This window comes from Aythya marila (genome assembly GCF_965140915.1).
Source record: "Aythya marila genome assembly, chromosome: 7".
NCBI lineage: Eukaryota > Metazoa > Chordata > Aves > Anseriformes > Anatidae > Aythya > Aythya marila.
In genome coordinates, this window is record NC_139048.1 from 32,949,580 (window position 1) to 32,964,879 (window position 15,300).

Sequence of the window (15,300 nt, forward strand, 5' to 3'; positions counted from 1 at the left end):
TCCTCTACCACCACTTTTCTCTGAGTCTCTTTGGGTGCCCCCAGCCCATCCGTGTGCTCCCCCCCTGCCCCTGCACCACACGAGCTTTAGTTTATCCATTTCGTGCAGCTAAACAAGGGTAACCCAGCTTCACACCTGCGTGCCCAGCACGGCTCTGCTGTGGTCAGGTAGCTTGAGCCTTACCACGCCCCACGGCCAGACTGCAAAGCCGCATGAAAATGAACTCACCTCTTCTGAACCAACACGGGAAAAGGCGCTTCTCTGCTCTGAACCACATTCAAACCCCGAGCTAATAAGCACCCTTGGCTTCAGCTCTCAGCATTGCTCAAGACGTATGAAACGTAATAAAAACCACTGCCTCACCTGGCCCTGCTCAGCACAACACCTGGGAGCTGTTGCAGCAGGCTACCTAGAGCCCTGGCAGCCAGAAGAGCAGGTCATGCTTTACCAGCACAGCCTCTTAGGGCTCAGATTTAACTTCCCCGCATGGATTTGCCCCCCCATTGCCACAGCAATGCTGTACCAGCAGGCTGCTGAGTCACTGGTGCTGAAATGAGCAAAATAAAGGAAATATTGGGGCACTCTTCTCATGGGAGTCACATCAGACTGGAACATACAACGCTGGTTATTTGCATGCCTTTTTAAAGGACACTGCTTCCAGGTGTGCTATCCAATTCCTCTTTGCACTGAGCGCCCGGCTATTGGCACAGCTCAGCACCACTGCTTGCAAGGAAAACCCCCATCTGGATCAGTGTCCACATTCAGGAAGTTTGGCAAAGTCTGAGCAAATGCTGCTGGGCCAGGTCCTTCCCAGTTACGTTCCATGGAGAGGAGAAAAAGGCTGCACAGGAGCCAGGCAAAATTGCTGCTGTGTTTACACGGTAAGCCATAATACTGGAGAGGTCACGCAGAGGCAGCACAAAACATCAGCTGGCGCTTTGTCATCTGTTAATCAGCTCTTTCAAACAGAAACGTAAATACAAACACCAAGCCTCACGGTGAAATGAGACCTGTCTGGGACGCTGCTTTCATAGCAGTGAGTTAATAACATGGTGGCTCTTCTGCGTAGTAAGAAAATTGGGAAATCTTCTTACCTCATCTAGCTTGGATTGTCGGCACGGGAAAGAGAACGTAAACCCAACGGGTAACTTCTTGTCTTTGATTTGTTGTTTCTCCATAAAGTCTCCCAGGCATTCAGCAACATGATCAAAAAGCTGTAAGAAAGGGAAGAGCATAAAGCCATCACTAGAGTACAGTCTGGGGGAGAAAAGATTTCCAACTGCATATGAAAACCATCTGGGATGGTGAGAAAGGGGAAAATATCTGCTCCAGGTTTTTAAAGACATTTTAATGACAGAACTATGAAAATGCTCTCAGTCACTGGATGTTAACATCTTAATAATTAATAAATTATGAAATATGATGTCATTTTATGCACCCAACTCTGCATTGCATCTTTCACATCCGCATCAAAATGCTCTTCCAGAAACAAGCAGCGCACAGCTCTCCTGCCTGCCCTAACGTTTCTGCTTAACATTTGATGAGAACAAAAGACACTTTTAACCTTTCAAGGACAGGAAGGACTATCTTAAAAGAACCTTTGGGGTCTGGTCCCACGTGAGGCTGAGCGCTTTTCCAGTGATGCACAGATCGATATCCACTTCGCTCAAGCACTGCTGACACCAGAGAAGTCAGAAGTTGCAAGAGCCACCCAGGAGGACATCACCTCTCAAATCTCTTCCTAAAGCACACAGCTAACAAATGAAATGGAAACCTGGGGGATTTGTCTAAATGCTCTGAGAAACAACCCCAAATGGGAGCTTTTTCTGCCTTACCTAAGATGCTGAAGCCTGCAGGCAGCCAGTGCCAGGCTGCAGGTACCAATTCCCACCCAGCAGCCCCTCACGGCCCCGTGGGACAGGCCAGGGAGTGCATGGCCCCAAAAGGGAGGGATGGCTGTCACACCAAGCTACTTGGGCAACCCCTCGGGTGGATTGCAACACTCAAAGCCAAAATCAAGCCCTGGCAATAAAAGCAACAAAAATACCCACCCATATCCACCTATAACAAAAAGCCATATGTGAACTGACCTGTACCCCAAATAGGTATCGAGCCTGCCAACAAGTCGCCTCCTGCCCCAGAAGATAACTTCATATTTTGTTTGATTCCTTGCAAAAATTAAGTAATTACATAATACTTAAAAATAAAAATCTATCTGCAGTGTTGGCAGGCCAAGGCCGTGAAAACTGCCCAGAAGATTGGGGATAATTGGAAGGGAGTACAGAAAGATATGTTGGTTGCAATTAGCCTTCGCAGCTTCATTAAGAATAATTTACAGTCTCAGAGATAGGGCAGAGCACTACAGACAATTACGAAAACGACGAGGAATATTTTGCTGTTTGAAGCAGGTCAAGAAGTGGTGCGTGTAATGTGACAATTTAACAAACACCTTTAACCAATTCCTACTCTGAGATCGGATTGAATTAAGCAAAAGCACAGTGGTTTCCCAGGGAAAATGTTGCCAGTCCTTGTCCCGGGCACATCAAGGCCACTTCCCGGAGCACACACAGTGCAGCAGCACAGAAAGCAACACAAGCTGTGCTGCTGCAACACCGTTTTCAGCTGTCCCAACCATGGAGAGAGGAAAAGGAGTTACAAAAATAACTACAGCGAAGTAATAAAATACCACAATTTCTCAGGAGGAACACAAAAATAACAAGAGGATACGTCTCTATTATGTTTTCCATCTGAAAGTATCTTGCTTCATCGTGAACCTTATTAAACTCCCAGCTGCTACCAGGATTACGGATGAGAACCAGGGGCCAACTGCAATCCCCTCGGGAATTTGGAGAGCAGGAAACAGCAACATTGACTGAGGACATTGCTGCACAATCCCTCCCTTACGCAACAAACCACAACCACACAGAGACAGGGCCTGCTTTTCAGTTCCCTCAGCGATCCCAGATCGCTCACAGCAGTCCATACACTTGCTAGCATTTGCCTGTCAAAAACTCCACCTCCCCTGGTTAGCATCCAGCAAGCAGCACACAGCGACTCGTGCACGGGAAGTGCCAGTTACCCATTAGCCACATTCCTCGTGCTACGGTAGCTGGGTCTAGTCAGTAACGTCTGGGCTGGCTGTGCTACCGCTTCCAACGAAGCGTGGAAAAAAGGCGTTGCTCAAAAGGAGGGGAAGAAGAAAAAAGAAGAGAGGCATTGATGGATTTTGCTGCTGTCAAATATAGTATGGTTTTTGCCAAGAAGCCTTAAGGAAGATGGGTATGTTCCTACGCCCACCTTAACACCCAAACCTCACAAGCAGGGCACAGCAGAAGCACCATCACGAGGTCCTGCGGAAGACGTGAAGCAACACAACCACCAGCCACCGAGCAATGCGGTACCGGCCCTCACTGCTTCCCCTGGCCCTGGCCTCGCCTGCTCAGGTTGGGCTCCAAGAAGTTTCCGCAGGGATGCGCTGGGCTGGCAGCCAGCAGACTTTGGCAAGCAGCTGAAGATCAGAGCTGAGGCTCAGCCTCCTGAATAGGGAAGACTTGAAGGAGCGAGGAGCTCACAGCCTCAGATCAGAGCAGCCACAAATCCAAACCCTACCTCCAGCAGTGGCAGAACACACACAGCTGAAATCAAGCCTCGAGCACGCTCCCATTTGCTGCGTTGACACAGAAGACAGGATTCTTGCAAGTTTTAGACCTGCTATTACACTGTGGAAGTTGATGAGAGTTTTGCCCTTGACTTTGACAGAGAACTGTCTCTGACCAGCAAAGGTGGCAGCCTGCACCTGACAGGTGGGGGAAAATCGAAGTGTGAAGGCAATGAAGTAGAAAACATCAAAATGAACTGTGCCATTGAGGCATGAGGCCATAAATCGCAATCCCTTCAATAAGCTGATTACATATCAGGCTTTTAGAGTATAATTCAGTGAAGTTAATGACACAGCCTGCTGAAAAACATATTAGTGGCCTACCCTGTGCAGGCAGTTCAGTCCCGTCCAAGTATTCCACTAATCTGGCTCAGAGATTTCGCAGTACCTCAGCCACAGGCATCAGTCATAAGCATCAAATCACCACCTGCCTGTGCTCCTCCTGGGCATCTGCCGTGTTTGCCTGTGAAGTCTCTCATCGAGCGTTTTCGTCAAGGTTGCATATTGTCACAGGACGCCTTCAGGCCTGGATGCAGTTCTGATGACGTTCACCTCTTTTTTTTCCTGTTAAATACTGGGAGCGACTGTCCACCAAGACTCACTGGAAACCCTCCTTGCTTCCCTTCCCATTCAAAAGCCATGATGAAAGCTATCAGCCTGAGCTCCAGGCTGCTGGTTCCCGACAGCCAAATGGCCTTGGGATATTTAAAAATTAAAATACAAACACAGCAACACCCGGGAAAGAATGCAGACCTGATGTCTCCTCTCCCAGCTTCTCCTTAGTGTCCTTATCGCCTCTCCACCAAGTCTCACCCTAAATCAGCCTGCCTGCACTGCCTGGGGCAGACGCTTGCCTCCTGGCTGTGCATGCAGCCCTGCTGCTTGTTGGCCTCCAGTCTCTGACCCCCCCCTTCAGGGAGGGGCAGCCCCAGGCTCCAAATTTGCCTCCTTGGCAGCCCACCTGACTTCTCTGCTTCCAGCAGTAACAGGCAGCGTAGCTCAGCTCCCCTCCAAAATCTTTCCATGGGAAAGCTGCTGCACGGCCTGTCACAAAGCAACGATACTAGGAAAAGTCTTTAGAAGAAAGGTATTTTATTGCTGCAGTTCAGATAGCCCAGCAATACTCCTTGCAAGCCATGATTGCCATCTCACACGCACCTTTATAAAGGCAGCAGCACTTACACACCTTAAGGATGTTGAGGTGGCTAAGAAAATATATTAAGGATAGAAATGCTGCTTGCTTTTTGTTATTATTATTCTTTTGAAACAAGCTTTAAGTTTTCTGCAAGCCTCTTGTTATACTTTTAAATGGCATCCTATTCTAGTAAAAAGTGTAAAAACCATGCTTTTTCCAACTATGAAATTACTTGTTGTCTTACACTGACACAGAGACAAAACTACCCGTAAAACATTCACTGCAATCTGCTTCCTGATTATAAAAAGAAAACAAATTCTTCCAACTAGCACAACTTGAAAACCAAGTAAGTGGATTCAAATATTTTCTACTCTTGGAACGTGGGGGACCAAGAAAAAAACAACAACAACAAAAAAACACATCATTTCTTCAGCAGAAATTAAGTTGAAATTGTCCCCAAATATCTTACCAGCTTCCTGTACTGTTTCTAACGTACTTGTACCCTTCATGAATGCTGAGTGGCTCAGACTGCCAGGACAAATATTTGGTTGTCGGGATTTTCTGTCCCCCATCTAGTGTTAAAACCACAGGGCTGCTCTGGCTATCTGCTTACCAAGGCTAAGTTGTTTTCCTGCTCTCCGTTCCTACCTCCAGAAGGTTAATTTACTATAAAAGCCAGAATTCTTATTTCTAGGCCAGTTTTCTCCTAACCGAGGCAGAAGTGTCCCACACAGTGACAGCAGAGCTGCAGCACCCAGGAATGCCCTGTTACTTGTTTATTCTCAGCGTTGACAAAGAGCTGTAGCGGGGTCCATGCATGTTGTAGGTGCAGCTGATAAGATGATAAGGTCAATCTTGTGCCCTTTTTCTAAAACGGCAGTGGGAAAGCAGCTGATCTTTCGAGAGAAGTCATAAGGAGGAGGCACTTACCCGTGTCCCGCTGCCGTGCATGATGTCTTCAGGCGTGTTATAGATTTCGCTTTCCATTTGTACTGTCTGCTTCTTTTCGTGCGACACCTTCACCCGCAGAATGCGAAAGTAAGAACCACCGAGATCCAGAGCAATGAAATCTCCTTTCTCTACGTGGAAAACAAGACACAAGCGATGAAAATGTGTAGGCAACATAAATGTGTGGAAAAAAGAAATAAGCTCTAGTAAGTACAATGCACAGGCAAACACACGGTTCTTATAGCAAGCAAGTTCTCAGCTGCAGGGCATCCAGGTGAAGTCCTGCACCACTGAAGGAGATATTTGGAATTTGTTAGGCTTTGTAAGCTCCTGAATACATCCCCAGGAGCCAGGGAAAAAGTTAGGATACCCTCATCTCCCTCTGTAGTGGAAAGGAATTGGGATTTAAAAGGTCTGGAGCCAAAACCAGCGTACCCCCACTGTCACAGACTCCGAGGTGTAATTCAGGTGACAGATGTGTGAGCCAGCTACCCGAGAACTGGCACTCTCAGTCCCCCTGGAGAGCAAGGCAAACAGATTTAACTGAACCGCTTCTGCTATCTTGTCTTATCAAAGAGGAAGCAAACAAAGACAGCAATCACTGAAGTCTGTGAAAAGATAATTTTGAGGAAAGCAGTGCACACACCTTATCACACAGCCGTGTGCGTTCTGGCTGCAGTTAATCACTGAGGCTCTTTGCAAGCATTTGCCATTTTCTAGCTAAATGCAATGTGGAGAAACCTAGCAGGTGGGAAGGCCAGTACCTGCTGACGTACCGTGTCACTTCAAAGTTCAGCTCAGCTCCCGGAGCCTTCTGAGGCCATGCTGCCACCAACACATCGTGTATGCACCTTACCCAGAGGATTTCCAGATGCAGACTTGTCTCTGAGGTTGCTGTGCCCAATCTCAGGCCCAAACTCCTGAAGCCTGACTCAGTGCCCCACTCCTCCTCATTGCCCCGTGCACCTCCAGGACCCCCATCCCACTCAGCACAGCTGGCAGGGGCGTCCCTCGGGGCAGGACCTCGAATGGGAACAGCCAAAAAAGAAGCAAACACACTGCAAAAGGCTTCCTGGTTTTCCAGTGCTGCAGTGTAATACAGCAAACAAAGCACCACCGGGGGAGAAATGACAAAGAACAAGAGCCTGAATACAGAAAACCTGACAAAAAGACAGTGGGAGCCCACAGCTCCTACCAAGCCTTGTGATTTTATGATGCAACCGTCCCTTCGTGCCGCTTAAGACAGGGCCAAACTCAGAGGTCCCAACATAAGATCATGCAGAGCTTGTCTACCTGTTTCGGAGCTTTAAACACTGCTTAGCTCCAGTACAAATGTCCTGTCAAACATGTAGGCAGCCAGACTGCCTGATTGGAGCTTGCATAACGAATTCAGCTCCTCAGCCTTCACTGGGACAGGGCTAGAAGAAAAGCATTTAGCACAAGTACCTCATTAAGCCGAATACCTGAATACGCGTCCTCATCCTGGAGTATCATTTGTCCAATGTAAACCATTACCTCCGATGAATAATGAAAAATCAACACTGGACCAGATGGCCCTTCTTCAAGCCTCCATGCCCCAGTAGCACTTCAAACAAAGAGTGCACTTCAGCAATATCTCCCTGGCAGGAAACTAACAGATTAGCCCGTCTGATTTCCAGCGCAGTCAGCTCATTACAAGGTAACATTTAGCAAGGAGTTATCCTTCTGCATCAAAAAGAAACACCTTTGAACGCAACGTAGAGCTTCCTATATGCAAAGGAACAGTTTTCTTTCCAAATATTTCAGGAGCAGTATCTAATCTATACTTTATAAGACAAAAACACAATCAAAGCTGCTGTAAATTAATTTAGGCAGATCCTTTGGAAGCGTTTTGAAATAGCTTCCAATGTTGTTCAAGGCACTGCGGACAAAACCTCGTGGCTTTCATAGACTGAACCACTCTGAATGAAGCAAAAGGCCCTGCCAACAACAACATCAACACAGTCGCAAAAAAATGACTCAAAGGCTCCTTGTTAATGGAGTACACGAGCACAGACCCGAAACCAAACAACAGCATTTGTCTGAGCAGCCAGCTCTCAGAAAAACGATCACACTCAAAGGGAAGGGCTTAAGAGATGGAAATCGGAGAGAGGCCAGAGAAAAGGACGGGGTTTCAGCCCTGGGTGCTTATGGAAGGAGAGCTGAAGGCAGAAATTGTGGTCAGCCAGGAGCCACCTTGGGCACCGCAGCACAGACACATCCCGAGCCCGCCCGGAGCCTTTGGAGGCAGAGGGATGGGGACGGGGACGCTGCGCCTGCCCTGACGTGGCCAGCGCGAGCAGGTGAGTCAGAGAAAGCGATGCCATGGCACCGCCCACAGCAAATATTCCTCCTCGGTGGGGCCAGAACGTGCCTTTCCCAGGAAAACAACGCAATGCTTCTGCTTGTGCTTCCAGCAGCTAGCCAGGGAGTCGCTCGCAACCTGCGTACACAGACGACGAGCCAGGCACACAGAGATCATCTGGGGCAAACCACTGCCTTGCTCTAACTCCGTGCTGCAAACACAGCGAGCCTTAGAAAGCGATCTCTCACACCGCTCCTGGCCAGGCACACATCTCTTTTCCTCGTGCCTTATCTCCCAATCTCCCCAGTTTGTACCACAAAACAGCCTGCAAAATTACGCGACTCACTGCAAGCGGCTCTGATTTTCAACCCCGCAGTGCCTGAGGGACCTGGGGACAGGTTTGTACTCAGCTGAACTCAAGCATGCGGGAAGGAAAACCGGGGATCTCAGAAAAAAAAGGTTGGGATTTCCCACAAAAGCCACCTGGCAGCACTTGCACAAGGTCACCTCACCTGCAGTCCCGTAGAGAAAGCCCTGCCTGTGACCCGGCGGTGTGCAGCCGCGAAATGGTTGCCTTTCTCAGCAGACTGCAAGTCTCAACGCAACATTTCAACACAACAGCCAGCAGCGCTCATTTAAGGGAAACACAGGGTTCAAGCTTGTTCTCCCTTTAGGCAGACAATAGCATTTCTATTAAAAAGCATAAGGTGGCAGAAAGCAACAGCAAAGCAGAACTATCGGAGATTTCCACCTGCCAGACAGCTCCAACTACTGCAGGCGTCTTGTTCCTTCACCCAATTGCTTCTTGGTCTTAACTCAAAAAAGCCTCAAAACATGCAAGAACTGTTCAACAGCTGAAACTGTGTAATTGCTGCACACGGGAACTTAATTTGTGGAGGCACCAAAATACAGTTAACGAACTCACGCTACAGGAGATGGAAACCCAGTGTTAACACTAAATAATACGCGTTTAGAAAAATATTTATATACTCTGTAGAGAGCTTTGGTTTGTTTGCTTGTTCGTTTTTATAAATACTAAAATAAATATTAGGTGTAATCTGAGGCTCAAATACCAATACAACATCTTTTTGGTTTCTGATAGCTCAGCAAGTACGGGTTCGTACTTCCACTGGAAAAAAATAAGTAGGAAAAGAGAGGTTGAGTCAAGCAGAATGACTAAAAGCCGCTATATTTGCTAGGACTAAATCACATGAACATGAGCTGCATAAATCAGAAATCTTATGCGAAGTACTGGTTCTTGGCAGACCAATCCCTGTGGAAGTGTCACCTATCGGCTGCTGGTGGGGGGACCGACAGGAACGGCTCTTCTGCTGCCACCAAAGCAGGGCTGAGACAGGAATCACAAAACCCTACAGTTTCTGTGGGAACAGCCCTGAGCACAGAGGGGAGGTTATGTCCAAAATGTTGTCTGGGCTCACCAGGGAGCAAATTGCTCTTGTTGTTCTCAGTAGTGCTTTGGTGTATTTCTATCAGGTGTTCCCACCATACTTTATAGGGTAAACAATTTCTCAGCCCCTTACCTGAGCCGTCAGGGATGGACCTCACGAAGGTGGGAAGCATTTTCACCGTGGCCGTGGGGTTGAAGTCTCGGGAGAGGCCGTTCTTCATCTCCCTCCTGAAGCGAGCCATGATGTCGATCAGCGTTTCGTCGGAGAGCCGCATGGCGTAAAGGTATTTATCAATCTGGGGAGAAGGACAAACACCACCACAGGGTGAAAGGCTACCCCGAGGTGCCCAAGCAGAGCCATACCACCCTTTAATTACAAGAACAATGCACTGTCCCTGCTTGGCCATGGGGCTCTGCCCAAGCCAGCAACCCAGCTGAGCGCTTCATGCCTCATCTTTTGATACAAAATCAAGGAAAAGGTACAAGTGTTATGACTTACGTGGCCTGTAAGTCCATCCTGCTGCCTTCCCAAGGCAAGGCCCAGTCCTCCATCGCTCTGCCTTCTCCTTTCCCCAAGGAAATCTCACCCACAGCCTCACACTTTGTCTCCAGCCCTCCTCCCACTTCTCATCTCTCCTGGCTCTCCGCGAGCTGAGAAGCTGAAGCTCAATCCATCTCTTTTTGCACCTTGTCCGAGCTGGGGGCATCGCCGCAATCCCCAGAAGTGCCTTGTAGCGAAACCTTTCATCACGAAGGGCTCGCCACAGCGGTTCCAGCTCTGTGCTGCCAGCTGAGCCCCCATTTCTGTGTACCAGGCCGTTTTCCCTGTCCTGCCCCAAACAAAATCACAGCCAGAGGCTCAGCAGAGACAGAACAGCACTGCGGGCAGGTGGCGTCCACCTCCTCCACACACAACATCAAATTACAAGGTGTTGACTTCGCCCTCGTGGTTTCCGAGGAAGGAAGTTTATCTCCCTGGAAAAAGGAGACGGTTCCAGTTCTGCAGTAATAATACTTTCCATAGTATCACGCCCGTCTTTATCATCAGGAAGAGCGAGAGATGCTTTGATGGCTCGCAAACACAACTTGGCCTTGCGGGGTTCTTGCTAAACGCACGTCCCACCCCTTTCATCTCAGCTGCCAGCCCGTTCTTGCCTGGTCTCATTATCTGCCTTGGAAATTTGGTTCCGCAAACAGTTCAGACCGAAGCCACACCTTTGGGATCACTTTGTGCTTGCAGCTCAGTGGGATCAAGAAAATAAAACCCTGCCCATGTCCTCCGTCCCCAGCAAAACTGGAAGAGCCACCTCGTGTTAATGGCCTCATGGGCCATTCCTGCGCTGAGGCTGGAAGCCTGGAGAGCGCTCACCTCTCCCCTGACACGGCCGGGCATCAATAAAACTCCCCTCGTAAAACCCATGCACGCAAACGCCCCGTACAGCTGGGACTTTGAGATGGGGAGCGACGAATAACGCCGTGGGTGAGCAGGACGCGCGCCATCCAGATGCAATCAGACCCTAAAGCTCCCATAAAAGCAGCTCCCCGGGAAGCAGTGCCACACGTAGCCGAGGTGCCGATAGCTGATAGCCTATCTCCCCGTGCCAGGCGCCCTCACGCCGTGACCAAGCACTTCCACAGCCGGGCATGGACGGCACCACGGGCTCCCCGGCCTCATCCTGACCCATGGGGACAGCATCCCGGGGTCCCGGCCGCGTCCCGTGCCACCCAGCTGGGCCGACAGCCCCGGCACGGCCCCACAGTGGAGGCAGAGCCTGGCTGGGCTCCGCCGCAAGCCCTGCCGGAGCTTTTTTTAGCCGCGGCGGCTGAGCAGTGATGTCAGAGCCTGAGGTTGTTCCCTTTTAAAGCAGGGGGGGGGCCTGGGACTGGTCAGGCTGGCGGCAGCCCACGCCGCCACTCAGGGGCCTGCTCACACGAATCCAGGCCTGAGGTGCTCAGCCCCACCAAAAGCCCTGGTGTGGGCACAATTTGGGGGTTTGTGCCCTCGGGATCAGCCGAGCCCATGCTCCCCAAATCTGCAGCAAGGGGAAAGGGGAGGGAGGAGCCTTTTCCCCCCTGTGCAAACACAGCCCAGCGGAAAGCCGATCTCGGCCTTACCACAGGTTAGTGGCAGGGACAGAGGCACCCGGGTGGACCCGCAGCCCCTAGGGAGCTGGGGCTGGCGGAAAGCAGGAGCGATTTGGGGCAGGCTGTGTGGGCAAGGAGCAGAAAAGGCTCCTTGCCTCAGAAGGGCATCGTCCCAGCGTGCTGCCGCGGGAGCCCTCCAAGTGCTCCATCAGTTTTTCCTTTTCCATTTTTTTTTAAACAGACAGAATTTGCAAACCGGTTTTTAAAAATAGGATCTCGCAATCCAAACCACATGCGTCTAAGTTTTCTCTCTCACATAAATAAAGGCTCTTTGTACGCGGGGAGAAGAATTTTTTGGAATCCCAAAATCGCGGGAGCCTCCGCGGGACGCTGGGAACGCTGCTGAGTGCGGAGCCCTCGCGGCCCTTCCTCAGACACGTGCCTCATTCCTGGGACGCTGACTGCAGGCGGTGGTATCCAAGAGCAGGGCAATCCCATCACAACCCCAGAAATCATTAGCACCTACTCTCCCGACAGCTTTGCAGGAGCACCCTTCCCTGTGTGAACCACTTTTGTCGTGCTCTGCACACCTTTCGGCAGCAGGAATATTCACCAGGAGCTGAAGCGTGTTGAAACGCGTCTTTTAGGCACCCTGAAACCGCTTGTGCTCACCTCCCATTTATCAGGTTGGTTCCTAAAAAGCCTCTGTAGGGGCAGGTCATGTTTCGGGGGGGTTTAATACCAATTCTTTCATTTCGCACCTCGCTCCATCACCTTCTTTTCAAGGTTAATGATCAAAGCGTGGCTCCCGATTGCAGGACTCTTTGTGTTTTCCTTCCCTCACCAGGCAGCACGACAGAGAGGTTTTGTTCCCCTGGCAGGCGGACAGAAAGCAGGCAACACCTAGAGGCTCCCTTCCCCAGCGCCAGCCGCTGCAGGTCCAAACCTGCTGGAGCCAACAGGAGCTCGCTCCGCGGGCACTTTCACAGCAGCTCTGCTGCTCCTGGGCCAGCAGCACAGGCACCAGGGACACCCCTGTAACAAATCCATCCCCGAATTCACCTGCTGGGCACTCGTAACCCTCTCTTGTCCCTCCCACGCCCTTCAGAGGCATGCTCAAGGTGACCCGCCGCCCGCACCGCGGAGGCTGAGCACGTCAAAACCCCAGGAGCGAGGCCGAGCCCCGCGGGACCAACGCCTGGAGCTGCAGCCCCCGGCCGGCTGCGAGCACGCAGCAGCAGAAGGCGAGCGCTGCTCTTCCAGCAGCAGGGAGCAGAGGGAGGGACCTGCCGCGGAGCCCCGCACGCACGTACTCCGGCGAGCCGAGACGGGGCCAAATCCCACAAGCAGCACGCTGAGACGGAGCCCAAAGGGCCTCGCGGGGTGGCAGGGCGGCCAAGTGAGGGGGCTCGGCCTCTGCTCGGAGAGGATGCAGACAGGAAAAGCTGCCTCACGTCCTCCAACGCCAGCAGCCTGGTTTCTTTAATTGGCTTTTATTTCGCTCTCCCCACAAAACCAGAGGGCTCTAGCAGAAGGCTTCCCCTTGCCACCAGACAATAGCAGCCTCGTGGTGCCAGGGCAGCCCTCGATACACGACCCATGGGAGCACCACCGAGTGTCCCCCGTGCCTGCAGTCCCCCGATTCTCCCCCTCGCTGCCTTTCTGCTGCTCCTCGGGCAGCGTGCAACCTTATGCTTATCTGGGCTTGCTAAATATAACAGGCACAGTGAGACGCCCAAGGCCTTACCCAGGCATGCACGCCTGGCGCGGGCACGGCGCGGCCAAATCCCTCAGGAACAGGAAAAAAAGGGGCTGGGGGAAAGGCCGAGCTGCTGCGTGGGGGCAGGAGAGGCAGGGAGCTGCCTCGCGAGAGCTGCTGGGTGGAAAAGCAGACCAAATCCACCGAAGGAGATGGGGAAGGCAGGGGGTGCAGCCTCGGGTTTTATCCGGCAGAGGAAGGGGTGCGGGTGGGCTCTGAGGTGTAGGACAGGTGTAGGACAGGGCCCCCCGGGGGCCTGGTGCTGTCTGTGGGGTGGGAGGCACAGCACGGCCCTGCCGGGGCGTCCTCCGAGCGCTCCGGGGATGCTTCCTTCGGTGGGTGCTCGCCGCGCACGTAGCAGCGCCGGAGGAGGTGGCGAGGGGAAGCCTCGGCTTCGTGACGTCAGCCCGGCCCCAGCGCGGGGCTGGGGGATGTTTGCAATCATTTTCCCCCTTCGCATCCCCAGCCCCGGGCTCTCGGCTCCCCGCAGCCCCGCTGGGCCCTGCAGTGCCGTGTTTTCCTCCACCCCATGCTCCGCACCCGCTGCCCTGGTGGTGCTGGAGGCAGCCCCCTAGGGCTAAAGGCAGCCCGCAAACACCCCCAGGAACATTTCCCCTGCTCATCGCTCCCCAAAAATTCAGGGGCGGCGGCGAGACGCAACCCAAGAGCCAGCTGCAGGCCGTCGCCTTATCCCCATCACCCCACGCAGGAGCCATGGATGCCAGGGGGAGGAAGGGACATCCATCATCATCATCATCATCATCATCACCACCATCATCATCCTCATCCTCGCTGCCACCATCCCCATCGCCCTGCATCCCCGGGGGGGCTGTGGGCAGGATTTATTCCCTCTTCTCCCCCTGCGGGGTCGCTATGGGGACGCGCAAAGCGACGCCGGCAGCGAAATCGGTGATTTCAAAAAAAAAATAAATAAAATAAAATAAATAAAAATAAAGAAACGGACTAAATAAGGCGCTTCGGGGGGGGGGGATCTCGGCCTCACCTTCTTGACCTGATCCTCCTTCAGCTCGGTGAAGTAGTAGGCCAGCAGCTGGGCGGCGATCATCCTGCCGGCTGCACGGGCGGCTCCGCGCACGCAGCGATGCGGAGCCCGGGGATGGCCGCGCCGCCAGCCCAGCGCCTCCCCTTCCTCCCCTCCCTCCTCCTCCTCCTCCTCCTCCTCGGCCTCCTCCGGCCCCGCCCGCAGCCCCCGCGGCGAGGAGGAGGAGGAGGAGGAGGAAGGAGGAGGAAGGAGGAGGGCGATCCGCCGCCCTACCCAGCTTTTCACAGCAATCCCCCGGCCACCCAGTGCCCGCTGCGCGTTCAGCTCCAGTGGGGAAAGGGAAAAGCAAAACAGATTTATTTTATTTTATTTTTAATGCTGAGCTAAAGCTGCTTTCAGAAGCAGCTTCTGCGCCCAGAAACCTTTGGGAAAACAGTGGAGCTAACCCAGACACCGTCCTCTGCCCCATGTGTGGGATCACGGCCAGGGCACCCCGAGCATCCCCTCGCCACGGGACCAGAGCAAGCAGGGCACAGCCCTGGGGTGCTGGGAGCCCCCCAGCTGGTCCCCAGGGGAAGGAGAAGCTCTTGGGCTGCTGTGCCCTGAGGGCTGCCACCTCCCTGCCTCCTCCACCAGCGAAACCCCTGCTTCAAGGTCGCTGCTGGCCGGGACGTGCCGCTGTTGGGTGCGTTCCCCGGTGTTTTCCCACCCCGGCAAAGCCTCGGAGGGCCCGCGCAGCGATGCGATGCCCCCCTGGGAGCTGAAGGATGGACGTGAGCAGACACCGAGGTGACACGTGCCAGCGGCTCTCCCCCACGCCCTGTCCTTCCACAGGGCTGGGAGCGCACACGGCGGTGATGCTGGAGGCTTGATTTGCATGGGAATTGGCTGCCAAAGTCCAAGTGATTCAGAAGCTGTTCCCTGCCTTTCCGGCTTCCTTTTCAAGGCTGCTTGAATTCAGTGGTTGCGCTGGCAAAACTC

At 52.5% G+C, this 15,300-nt stretch overlaps 1 protein-coding gene across 2 annotated transcripts in view; it reads right to left on the reverse strand.

Annotated features, from left to right (window-relative positions):
* Positions 1–14,475, reverse strand: part of LOC309880067 (hexokinase-1) — a 31,678-nt gene extending 17,203 nt beyond the window's left edge. The window contains exons 1-4 of one of the 2 annotated variants that reach the window (XM_082764534.1): positions 14,320–14,475; positions 9,606–9,768; positions 5,724–5,872; positions 1,095–1,214 (exon numbers count right to left, since the gene is read on the reverse strand). In XM_082764534.1, coding sequence (XP_082620660.1) covers positions 1,095–1,214; positions 5,724–5,872; positions 9,606–9,768; positions 14,320–14,382 — 495 coding nt within the window. In that variant the 5' untranslated portion in view covers positions 14,383–14,475. Of the gene's footprint in view, positions 1–1,094; positions 1,215–5,723; positions 5,873–9,605; positions 9,769–10,841; positions 11,077–14,319 lie in introns of those variants that run through there. The other variant, XM_082764535.1, reaches the window with a different exon arrangement.
* Between the last annotated feature and the right edge of the window lie 825 nt (positions 14,476–15,300).